This window comes from Candoia aspera, chromosome 4 (assembly GCF_035149785.1).
Source record: "Candoia aspera isolate rCanAsp1 chromosome 4, rCanAsp1.hap2, whole genome shotgun sequence".
Lineage (NCBI taxonomy): Eukaryota > Metazoa > Chordata > Lepidosauria > Squamata > Boidae > Candoia > Candoia aspera.
The window spans coordinates 53777742-53790909 of record NC_086156.1 but is presented as its reverse complement, the minus strand read 5'-3'; the positions used below and the strand labels follow the sequence as shown (position 1 = coordinate 53790909).

The following is a 13168-nucleotide window of genomic DNA, read 5'->3' as shown; positions in this document are numbered from 1 at the left end:
TTTATTCTCTTCAGTTTATTTTGTCAATATTTCCAATGCTAAGTACCAGGGCCAATCCTGGATTGTTGAAGAAGACGTGCTGTGACATGGGCATCCAGCAATCAACCTTCTTTAACACCAACTACTGTAAATTATAGTATTCAAGAAATACATTTACTGATTAAGATACATGTACTGATTAAAATCTGCTGATTGAGTAATCACTTACTGATTGAGTTTGAGAGATAACTGAGCTATTAATCCTACATTTATTTGCAGTAGCTTTTTTTGTTCAAGTAGAATAGTGTTGTCTTCCTTTGTTATAACTGATTCAAAATTGAAAAACAATTTGGGAATTAAAAACATCAAGGACAAAAAAACTCCCCTCCCCCCCAGACATAGATGAAGACTGAATTCACCATGTGCAGAGAGTAAGGAAGATGACCATGGCAGAGATATGCAAGCTCTGTTGTCAAGATAACAAGGGGTAAAACATTTTTTTAAGTCCAGAATGTCCAGATAACATTCAGAAGCCGCCCATTCAGATGCCTCCTTAATTCACTGAATTAATCAAACTTGCAGGATTCTGTTATTCTACTTGATTTCAATAAAAGTAGTGTTAACTTTCCCGTGGAGTTGATTTCCTGGTCTGGTCTACCTAGTGGGGCTAACACCATCTACTCGAACAATTCAATTTTGTCTTCCATCTTTCTTGCTTTGATTTCTCTCAATAAATCAAGAAATACCTAGAAGGAATATGAATGAATACTTAATATGACATGGATTCAATTCTGATTCATATTGTTTATTTAGTTATGAAGCTAAGGAGCCTCCTCAATTCCATTTCCACTTTGAACAAAAATTACAGAAGTTTGAAACTATTTTTAAAATTTTTAAATAGAATTCTACAATAGAATTCCAGAGAAAGCATAAGCAAAACAAATAGAAAAAGAGATAGCCAGGAGCCCTTTCCTTTACTATTGCTATACCACTGAAGCAGTAGCACCTTTTATCTATTATACTGTACAATACATAAAAGTATTTTTTCTATGTATTGTATTGGCAAATCATATATGAAAAGCAAAGATCAACTATAAAAATGAAACAGGAAATAGTTTTTACCTTGTCAACATGAGCTTTTGTTTTAGCAGATGTTTCCACATAGTTAACATTCCACTGATAGGCTCTGTTTTTGGCTGCTTCTACAGAAACCTGTCTTTCATCTTCTAAATCCAATTTGTTGCCAACAAGTAGAAACGGCACATTTTCATTTTCCTTTACTCTTAAAATTTGCTCTCTGGAGAAGAAAAAATCATAGACATTTTAAAAGCATGCAACTGAATATTCTAATCAATCCAAAAATTAGATGATTTGTTAACTACTAAAAATATGTTTTTACTGCTACTTATCTGTGACAGCATTTGGAACTAAACATACAGAATAAATAAGTTCCATGGTAATTAGCTAAAACAATTGTGAAACCAACATAAATAACAGCACTGGAAAAAAAACTGGTAAATTATGTAAAATTATGAAAAATTAGTTATAACTGAGAAGAATATTATGATCAAGGAATAGCAGAATAGGGTACTGTAAAAAGGAAGTCAAGTATAATAGATACAAATCTGGCATGAAAATAACATCAGACAAGATGGGAAAAATTTATAAACAGCCTACTAAGAGCTTATGGAGAAAACTGGAGAAAATTGGAGACAAGGTAATAATGAAAGAGGAATTAAATGTAATTTTTGTCACTGATACAGAAAATGTTAGAACAGTGCTAGATAGAAAATATAGTGGAGATAGTTATATTCAGAATAAATAAATAAAACTAATACAGTATCCTGACATTTTTTTTCAAATAGAAAAACTAGACTATTTATAAAGTGGTGTCAAGGCAGGTTTTTCCACTATTGTATGGAAAGGCTTCACATTTAATCAGATTAATGGTAAAATATCTAACTCTACACAGTTACCCTATTTCTCTAATCTCTAAAACCTTGTCCATTATTTTACCAAAGATTACAATGTCTTACTTAATTCAGTTAAATCTTTACATACCTAAGCCAGGAACTGTCACCTGACTTCCTATGCTATAAAGTCAACTAAGAACCCTTTCTCTTTGATAGGAAATAGTCTGCCATTTATGATTTGCATTAAGGGTATGTGAAGTGAGAAGTTTGGAGATACAAAAAATACTGATACTTCCACTACCAAACATTTAATCACTGAGGAAACAGTTCATACTAAGTGTGGCCATCATATGGTATTTTATATAGGGGAATCATCATATGCTATTTAGCACCTCTCCCCCAACAGTAAAAAGAAACAAAAACAAGAAAACAACTTTTCAGTCTGGTTTGCTTGGTTCTAGTTCAACTACTGTATCTAGTCACCAAGCAAATGAGGAAATTTGGCAGCTGCAGCAGCATTTTTTCAACTTAACATACTTAAAGTTTCATTTCCCCAAAGTTTCCAGAAAGGTATCTCCATGGGGATTTTTTGTTTTGGTCACAGTTGTTATGTCAACCTTGGCTGGCTAGAAGAATCATATTGAGAAATTGGAAATGTGATATTAGGGTTCCAGATGTCAAGGAATAGTTCACAAATGTGTAATCTATCTGTTTTGGAAAAAGCAATATTTTCTACTGATCAAAGGATGCAACAATATGTGTTCCTTTGGCAGAGATTTTATGATATTTAAAAATAATATTTTATACAGATTGTATTATAGTACTGTATTTATTACTAAACCAGTGACTTTTAATAAGTATAAATATAAGGTAGATTTTCTTTTCTCTTGTTCTTTTCTTCTTATATTTTTAGTTTGTTTGGGTTTTCTTTTTTTATAATTGTTTTAAAGGTTTTTTTTTAGTTTGAAGATGGTTTTGTTAATTGTATGCGTATAAATTTTTTAGAATAATAAAAATAAAAAAACATGGTTATCTGGAGCATTAATCAGATGCTTCATTTATGTGTAATTGCTCTTTCTTGAACGATTTTATCAGTTTAATTGCAAGTTTGTAGATGTACTCTTATAAAAATGAGAAAGTGAAGCAGTACGAAGTAAGGCTACATGAAGCTTCTAATTGGTGGTTCCAATTGAATCACAAATTCAGGTCTATCTTGTCACTTTCAGATTAAGGTTGATTTGCCTATTCCTCATAAAAGGCTAAATTTAAAGAATGACATTTTGTCTTAGAGTTGTTCATCTACCTTCACTTATCTCCTTCAGTTGTAATCCATCTCCAAGTCATTCAAGGTAGAATTAAAGGCATGAAAAGTGTAAAACAAAAAGTACAATAATTCAAAATGACAACAACAAAAACCATTTAAAAATGATTAAAGAAAATGGACTCTCCCACTCATTCAATTACCTATAATCAGCTGTAGCTTCAAAAGATTCAAGATCTGTAATTGAAAATACACAGAGAAAGCCTTCTGAATTTTGAATGTAGTAGTCTTGAATTGCACCATAGTCTTGCTGTCCTACTGTATCCAATACATTGATCTCAACATTTTCTCCATCCAGGACCACTCTTGTTCTGTAGTGATCTGCTTTGTTAGGTTCATAATCTTCTACGAACTATTACAAAATGAAATAATCAATCCCATCTTGAACAACAAACTTTCATTAGTATTTCAAACATTATTATATAATTATAATGAACCAGCAATAGTACTTTTGTACTGCTTTCATAAATTCAAAATATTGGGCATGGATTATGTCACCGTAAATCTTCCAATAACTGTTAAGACATTTACTCAATGGATTGAAGACCTGATTATACTTGCTATCTATAAGAGGATTGCCTATAGATGTGGACTTTGTGTGGATAAGTATAATGAAATATGGGACTCACTTTGAATAAATATAGTAGTTTAGGGAAATGCACGCTGGTTTTATAATTGTATTATACACACACACACACACACACATAAAATTCCCTTCTCACCCCTATGGGTGGTATGTGTCTTCCTCAACCTCGGGTCCTCTACTAGAGGCCTGGGAGTTTGAGGGTTCTGTACAGTATCTTAGCTGTTCCTAGCACTGCACTCTTCTGGACAGAAAGCTCTGATGTTGTTCCTGGGATCTGTTGGAGCCACTCTCCCACCTTGGGGGTCACAGCCCCAAGTGCTCCTACCACCACTGGGACCACTTTGGCCTTCACTTTCCACATCCTCTCTAGTTCCTCCTTCAGACTCTGGTACTTCTCCAGCTTCTCATACTCCTTCCTGATGTTGCTGTCACTCAGCATTGCTACATCTATCACCACCACTGTCTTCTGGTCCTTGTCTACTACCACGATGTCTGGTTGATTGGCCAGTACCTGCCTGTTTGTCTGGATCTGGAAGACCCACAGGATCTTAGCCCTGTCATTCTCCACAACCTTCTGCAGAATCTCCCATCTGGACTTGGGAGGGTCAAGCCCATACACTGTGCAGATGTTCCTGTACACAATGCCGTTGTGTATGCTGTTCCTGCCGCATTTTATACCCTGTCACTATGTGTTGGATTGTCTCTGAGGCATCTCTGCACAGTCTGCACCTTGGGTCCTGTCTAGTGTGGTAGACCCCTGCTTCTATGGATCGGGTGCTTAGTGCCTGTTCTTGTGCTGCTATGATCAGTGCCCCAGCACTGTCTTTTAATCCAGCCCTTTCCAGCCACTTGTAGGATTTCCCAACCGAAGCGAATATTTGTAGCTCAGGGTTGAACTGTGGAGTCCTTGGTGCTCTCTGAGCCTTGTTGTTTTCTTGCAGACATTTCATTGCCAGAATAGGCAACATCTTCAGTGCGAAGAGGGGAGTGGGCCTTGCTCTCAGTTTACAGTTTTCAGAAAATGAGTAAGGGTGTGTTTACTGTGTTCACAAGGGTAGGTAAAGGTAAAGGTTTCCCTTGACGTAAAGTCCAGTCGTGTCCGACTCTAGGGGGCGGTGCTCATCTCCGTTTCTAAGCCTTGGAGCCGGCGTTGTCCCTAAGGACCCGTCCGTGGTCATGTGGCTGGCATGACTCACGGAATGCCGTTACCTTCCCGCCGAAGCGGTACCAATTAATCTACTCACATTTGCATGTTTTCGAACTGCTTGGTGTGCAGGAGCTGGGACGAGCAATGGGAGCTCACCCCGCCGCGCGGTTTCGAACTGCCGACCTTCCGATCGGCAGCTCAGCGGTTTAACCCGCAGCGCCACCGCGTCCCTTGTTCACAAGGGTAAATGGTGTAAAAATTACCATGTAAACACTTAACCTGAAATTCTTATTCTTCAGCTTCTTCCCCAAGCAACCACCAAAGTAAATTATAAAGGTGTCTGGAAAGATTTGGGGGTGGGAGGGGGGAGAGAGGCAGGGAAATTGCTCCATTATGTTTCAATAGAAGAAATTGTACCAGCTAACAGAAGTGTGTTTGTATGTGTGTGTATAATTGTACCCAAGTTGTGTAAATTAAAACTCTTGTGAATAAAAATATACTGACAGCCTTGTTCACTGAGAAATAAGTATGATAAGTCTCTTACAGGACTTAAACATATTTAATAACTATCAGGGCAAAATTTACTATAATTGTATTTCAGTCTTTTGTTCTCAACAGGAGTACAAGTGTCTCCTGAAATAATTCTTTATCACCAGGGCTTTTCATTTATATGTAGCATTCAAAGACAAAGAATGTATCAGAAACAATTTATTTTACCTAACTGAAATAATGAATTTCATTTGCTCATGTATGCTCAATTATTTACCAAGTTAGTCTTTCCTGAACTGTATCTAAGTCATTTTAGTCAGTGACATAACTGAATACATTTTCAGCAAAGAAATAGTGCTTCAATTGTCTGCTCTCATATACCTTGAGAACGAACATAAAATTTAAAGAGAAAATATTATGAATTCTTACCTCATCATATATGAATTGTAAAGTCAATGCAGATTTCCCTACTCCTCCAATGCCTACCATAATCACTTTATGCAGAGACAAAGAATTTTCACCATTGAGATAGTTTAGATTATCTACATCCATTTTTGAAGTGCAGGTATTTCACACAAAGGAAGAACCTAGAACAAGAATGATTTCTTGCATTAATAAGGGCTTAACATATTCATAACAAGTTCATTTCAATGCAATAACTCAAATAACTAGACAGCCAATGATGGGGCAAAAAACACATATACACCTTGCTCCATTCCTTGTACTTTCCCAGTTAATTAATACAAAAATAAAATGCTGAATTTGCAAAGAGAAACATGTTTCATGGCAGGAATTATTTCTGTTTAGGAGAAGAATATTCACTTATCATAGCTGGTGTGCTGAATCATGAAATTCAGTAAGATTTACCAGAAAGAACCTCAGTGCAGACATGAAGCCTGACCCTTGCTAATTACAAACATTCTCAGGTCTGTAAATGCCATGGCAAAAAAACTGATACAACTCTCAAGATTGAGGATGCTTTCAGTGCAATAGGGCAGATTGATTCTTTGTCCTTTTAAGAACATAGTGCTGCATATCAATAAATTTAAATAATATCTGTGATAGCTTTTGATCCTAGACCCCTACATCATTTTTTGGACATGTGAGTCCAAGTCCATTAGGATGAGTTACCCTGATGGCCTTGGGATGATGCAATGACCTTGAGGTTAAAGGGTTGTTTTTTCCCCTCCTTGTGGACCAAAATCAGCCTGAGTGTCATGTGAGAAGGACCTTGGGAAAAAGGAGGAAGAGCCGCAGCCTAGACAATGGTCTGATAAATGAAATTTGAGTCTAAAGGAGGAGAGGTGCTGAAATTGTCTCAGAAAGGACCCTCGCTAGTTTTCAGAAGAGTAAAAGTGGAACGAAGGGAGGGGTACTTTCAGACTTGCAAGATTCTGTTAACACAATCTTACAATAAAGATAGAGCTAGTACTCCTGGTTGTACTTCTTGTCTGGACTACTCCGCAAGACTGACACAATTGAGAAGTTTTGACCTCAGTAAAACACCTGCCTTATAGCTGTAAAAAGACCCAAGCATTAATTAATGGATGAAAAGGTTGTTGGGCACTCCTAAGGTTATTTCTGTATGGCTTGAACTGATGATAGTGTGTGCCAAGGAGGAGGAATCTGTATTTGGAGACCCAGCAGGAGCTTGCAGGACCCGAGAGAGAGAGATGTGCTGGTGGAAAGCCTGGCACTTTTCAGAGAACAGACCAGGTCTCAACAAGAACAGCTTGACAAAGGTGCTGGAATACAAGCAGCCCAGAAGTGAAAGCCCAGAAAGAAGCTGCATGGGAGGAAGGGAGGGAAGGTCAGCCCTACAAGGTAGACCAAACTAAGAAACCAGGACTACTTTTATTGTAACAGCTATGCAACCGCTCATTCAGCGACCTTTCAAACTTGTGAGGGCGCTGAGCAAGTGGCACTTATGACCGGTCTTCAGAGTTCCAGCTGTTGCAGAGTCCCCACGGTCACATGATTGCCGTTTGTGACCTTCTGTCATGCCCTCAAGGTCAGATTCAGCACAGCGCAGACTGCTTCAGGCACTTATTTGGACCCTGTGGCAATTCCTCTGGGAATCTCTGCACCCCATCAAAGTGTGCAATTTACAAGCAAGCAGCAAGATGCTGAACTAACCAGCAAAACTTAAAGATTGGCTGTGCACACTTTGGGGGGGGGCAGGATTTAACTTCTCAGAAACAGCCTTCTCTTGCTGGAAGCAACTTAGGCATCTGGCTTCATGTACTGGCACTCTTGTTTGGAATCCAGTTATTTACGACTCCAGCTTGTTAATTGCCTAAGACCTCATGTCCCCCTCGGTGTGGCTTCATAAATCTTCGGCTTGACTTTGGACTGCTTGAACTGGAATTTCGTCTTTGCCCAGCTAAGTTCTTATCTGTGGTTAATTGAGGCTTCCCTGCTTTTGCCTCTTTGTCACTTTACGCAAGTTCCAGCAGCAAGGCAGCAGAAACAAGTCTCCCCCTTAACAGTCTGTGTACCTATGAATTGTATTTGGCTCCTGAAGGGGTGCTAAGAAAGCCAGGATTTGAAACCTTCTTTCCTGGTTTCCAAAAAGCAAAGCCAATGCGGAAGCCAGCAGGAAGTCACAAATGGCAACCATGTGATGTTGCGCTTAATGACCCCTGGTGATTTGCTTAACGAGGACAACCGGGACTGCTGCAATTGCCATCACTAAGCAGTGCGGTCACGTGTAGTAAAAGAATCTTGCCAGGCTGAATGTGCTTCCCCCTCCCTCCCTCCGTCAGTCTTTGTGTGAACAAGGGAAGGTGTCATGAGTACTGATGGTGAGCAGGAGGGGGCCCTATCCAGGGGGAAAAATGCATGCGTAGTTTAGAGACTTTGAGCTGTCATTCAAAGAAACCCAGAACAGACCCGCCTTGAGTTTTGGGGTTTATCTGTCTGGTTTTTCCCACACTTCTTCAGTTTGGTAGGATTTTGTCCTGACTAAGCAAAGACCATGCCGAGACGAGGAGAAAGTCTCTAATGTTTTATTACTGCTATTGTAGACAGAAAATCCTACCAAACTAAGAAGCATGGGAAAACCCAGACAGATAAACCTCAAAAGTCAAGGAGGGTCTGTTCTGGGTTTCTTTGAATGACAGTTCAAAGTCTCTAAACTACGCATGCGTTTTCCCCCCTGGATAAGTGCCCCTTCCTGCTCACCATCAGTACTCATGACAGAAGGGCTCATCTGAAATGTTTTCCCAAATCAGTTTCTTGGCTGGGGCTCAAGCCCTGCTTATCTGACTGTTGCCCTTGTAATGGCTCTTCCTCCTGTCCTTCAAGGCCCTATGCCTTCTGTAGAGAGGGAACGAAACAGAATAGAATAGAACTATGTATGTATGGTTTATTAAGCTATGGGCTGTGAGTCAGGTGGCCTATACATTTATGTTATTATTAATATTAAAGATCAAGGTAAATGGAGAAGAACTGTGTGAGCATGCCTGGAAAGTTTCCGTCCTTTTTTCCCCATCCTCGGACAGATGATGATGATGATGATGATGATGATGATGATTTTGTACTGTAGGTTAATTCCATGATGCCTGATACTGAATTCTAGTATGATGATTTGGATTTATCTTGTGAAACGCTGGTGCAGTTTTCTGCTGATAATATGATAGTACTGTAAAGTTAAGCAATATTTTGTAACCCCTGATCACACAGACCTGTGACCATTAGATAACTGACTGTCACAACAGGTTAATAACTGACTGTCACAACAGGTTAATTATATTTGTACCACAAGATCCCTCACAGATATGTACCATTAGCTTGCAAAAACCAAATAACGTGACATTGTGTTGTTCCATCTCTGGGGAGAAAGAGATTTTAATCCAATGCTATCTAAACCACATTTGCTATACCTGTAGTTTACAACTGGAGAAAAAACAACAAAAACGTTTCCACACCAGGAACTTAATCATTTGGGTTAAGTAGAAAGGGCAGCAGCAATGGATTGGGAAAGCCAGTGTGATGAGCAGTTTAAGGGAGAAAGGGTTCAAAGAAATGGGGGAGTAATTAGCTAGACAGAAAAATCAGCCATAAAATGGAGTGGGCAGGGTTGCAGAAAGCACACACACAGAGGTACACAACTCTACATGCTTAGAAAAAGGAGGGGGCTGCTCTCAGTGGTGTTTGGCAAATAGATATGAACTCTGTACGGCTACCCACCTCATTGTAGAAACTCAGAGTTGCGGGGGGAAAGAGAGAGAGAGAGATCCTGTAATGCCAGCCAAGGTAAAAACCAATCTACAATAAATCACAGCAACAACCTCATGGACTCCAAATGAAATAAACAAAGTAACTTCTGGATCTGCAATTGGAGGCATTTTGAAGTTTGAAATGGCACTGTGCAAGATGGTGGACAGACTTCAATCCTTTGAGTTACACTTTAAAAAAAAACTAGAAAATTAATTGGGCTCAAGTGCAAGGAGATGCCTTAAGCTACAACTGGTAGCTATATGAAACAGAGTTCTTCTGAACATGTGACTTAAAACAGTATCTTGATTTCAACAGCTGGACTGATTTCACAGGTCTTTCTGATAATAGTGCACTCCAGGTTATTCATATCATCAGTCAAGTTTAGAAGTGAGGAGACTTTTTATAGTTGGACTTTTGCAAATTTGTTACAACACACCAGGTGATCTAACAGGAAATCTCAATCTCCTTTCTACTCTGCCCATAAATAAAACAAATTAGATAAGAACAGAGCAATCCTTGCACAAGAGGTGATATCATGTTGTATGACTCATAAGTATACAAAATCAGTTCAGAGGTGGGGAGAAATGCAATCTGGGTACAGTAGACTAACTGCTGCAGCACTAAAGAAAAAATTTACACCTTCCAGAAAGAGCTGAAATACCCATTTTTAGAATAAATCAAATTTAAGATCAAAGTTTCCACTATCTAAATCTTATTTAACACATTAGAATAAGGAAGGTAAAGATTTTGTGTTTGCATTTTCCATTAGCCAAAAGTGTACATTTGTATTTCTACTGTACCATAATATTGTAAGATAGAATCAGCTCTAGAATTATATATTTTGCGGGGAGGGGAATAGCTTTGAGTCTGTGTTGACTCCTGGCAATTACCTAGACTAGTCCTTGCAGTTTTCTTGGCAAGATTTTCAGAAGGGGTTTGCCATTGCCTTCTTCCTAGGATTGAGAAAGAGTGTCTGGCCAAAGGTCACCTAGCAGGCAGGACTAAAACTCACAGTCTTCTGTTTCCTAGCTTGGTGCCTTAACTCCTGCACCAAACTGGCTCTCCATATGAACCTTACCAGACAACAATAAACTGCATACTTACACCACATAATCTTCAAATTTCCGGTCCAGAACACTTCACACGACATCCATGTAATAAATTCCCAAATCCCTATCATAAGTAGTTTATAATAAGCTCCATATCTTTTACATAAAAGATAATTGAGGCTAACAGAGAAAGCATTGCATATGTTGGTTACAAATTTGGTAAATAATCCTAGAATACAGTTCTGTACTGTAGAATTATCACAAACAGTTTCATCCAGTCAGTAATACATTTTTTTAAAGTTATGCTCTATTTATAGTTTTATTCAACCACAGAAAGTCTCCATGACTGCATCAATAACTATGACTATCTTTCCTTGTTGTAATCCTTACAACAATCTTATGAAATGGAGTTTGAGTCAGCGATTTAACAAATGACACCTTGAAGGTTTCTTGGAAAGATAAGCTTTCAATCAGAAACTTCTTGAGTTCAGTTCCTAAACTGCAACACAACACTATCCCAAAGTATTAGCAATGACAGAAGAGGATAAGTTATCACTGACCAGGCTGATGGTGGCAAGATAAATCTCTCTAAGCATAACACTAAAGCAGCAAATGCCACCACACGGTGTTAGTAATGAAGCAAACAGTGCTCTAGAAGTAATATTTTTATACACAGTCATTTAAGAATACAGATACACTCTCTTCCATTCCTGTTCTCCTCTCACTTGAGCACTTCAAACATCTTATTATCAAACCACTAACTGTTAAAACAGGAAGCATTAGTTTAGTATTAGAATCTGACCTTCTGATATCACACAGCTCCAAACCAACCTACATTCTGAATATCAGGAAAATTGACTTTCCTGTTGAGATAGCAGTTCCTCAGACAAAAATGTTTCCTGGTTAACAACTCGAACTAACTCAGGCACAGAATTAGAAGTTGAGAGTACATCGTTGGCATTATGGCTGTCATATACAGCCAGACACACACACACACACACACACACACATGCAAATAAAGAATTTAACAAAATGAGAGAGAAATCAGGCAGAGTGTACTGAAGGAGTTAGGCAGCTTCTTATGATAAAAAGGTCAAAAGCCTTTGCATAATTAATCAAAGTACACTAACTTCCTAGATTCCAATATCTATAAAGAATACAAAATTGCCTTCCTGGAGACAAATTGCTACTCTGATAAATTGCATATCTTAAGTCAACCAGTAAACTCTCTCTCTATATATATATGTGTGTGTGTGTGTGTCTGTGTGTATGTATGTGTGCATGTGCATATGTATGTATGTATACACACACACACACACACACTAGTCTTATATCCAGAGGGAACATGTACAGAGAATGTATATTTGCAGAGGAGGCCATCATAAAGTATTGCTACTATCCTGTGCCTAACACCCAATTATTTTGAAAATAGTGTACCAGCTGGGTTTCAGCCATACTACAAATGACGACTGAAGCAAGAGGATTGTTTTCCTACAAATTACCTAGGTAAGACTTTCTTCGCAGAAAAACAAAACACTCTGGCAGTTAGTAGACCAGAATCATTGGATCGTGCTACTTGTAAACAGATCTATAGTCTGATCTAGTGAACTGGCTTTTCTGTTTACACACTTGCCCTAACCAGCCACTTACACAAGCATCACAGTCCCCTGCCATCACATTCCAGACACAAGAAGAGGGAGTATCAGAGCAGCCCATTCAGAGGAGAAAGAGCAAGGACAAGAGAACAAAGAGAGGGAGACAGCTGGAAAGAAGAAAGCGGGAAGACCTTCTTTGGCCTCCTCAGAAGCAAAACATACCAAATAGGTGACCATTTAGGTTCCTTTATTCCCATCGTATCTTGCTGAGATACCCTGGCTGGCAAGCCTCTTGTCTCACAGTTCACACCCAACCAGCTTAAAACTCACTGGAGCAAGATTGAAGGGAAGGGAACACTCACCTGCTGAGAATGGGTGAGGCCCACTTACAATGGGAGAAAGAAGATGGCAGCTACACAGCCTGGGTCCACTTCTCTCTCTAGCACCAGACCCACTATGATGAGATCAAGACTGCTGGATTAAAGGCAGCAGGCGATACCACAAATATTTCCTGTTGTGTCCCATCAACTGCAGGATGCTTTATTCATTTCTTGGACTTTGCTCAGTATCCACCTTCTTTTGTTCTGTAATAAATGAAGAAATGTGTGCAAACAATTGAATGCCAGTTTCCTGCAAAACTCAGGGGAAGAGTGCATTAAACTTGCCATTTGATGCCAGTTTAATTACATCACTTAACTAAATAGCAGGGAAAGGTTATTAGAGAAGTCATAGATAACTTAGTGAAAGAAGTTTACTCAGTATGCAGCTGCAATAAAAAAGACTTGATCAATAGAAAGAGGACTGAAAGTCCTTTGAGTAGGTGACACATAAATGGTGGTAATAAATAAAAATAATATATAATTGCAAT

The 13168-nt window shown here is 38.6% G+C and overlaps 1 protein-coding gene across 1 annotated transcript; it reads right to left on the bottom strand.

Moving 5' to 3' along the window:
- RALA (RAS like proto-oncogene A) lies at positions 1-12830 on the bottom strand. Its single transcript, XM_063304161.1, has 5 exons — positions 12663-12830; positions 5865-6022; positions 3357-3565; positions 1102-1276; positions 1-725 (listed from the first exon to the last, which is right to left on the bottom strand). The coding sequence occupies exons 2-5, from the start codon at positions 5985-5987 to the stop codon at positions 657-659; spliced, it is 576 nt and encodes a 191-aa protein (XP_063160231.1). The 5' UTR covers positions 5988-6022; positions 12663-12830; the 3' UTR covers positions 1-656.
- Between the last annotated feature and the right edge of the window lie 338 nt (positions 12831-13168).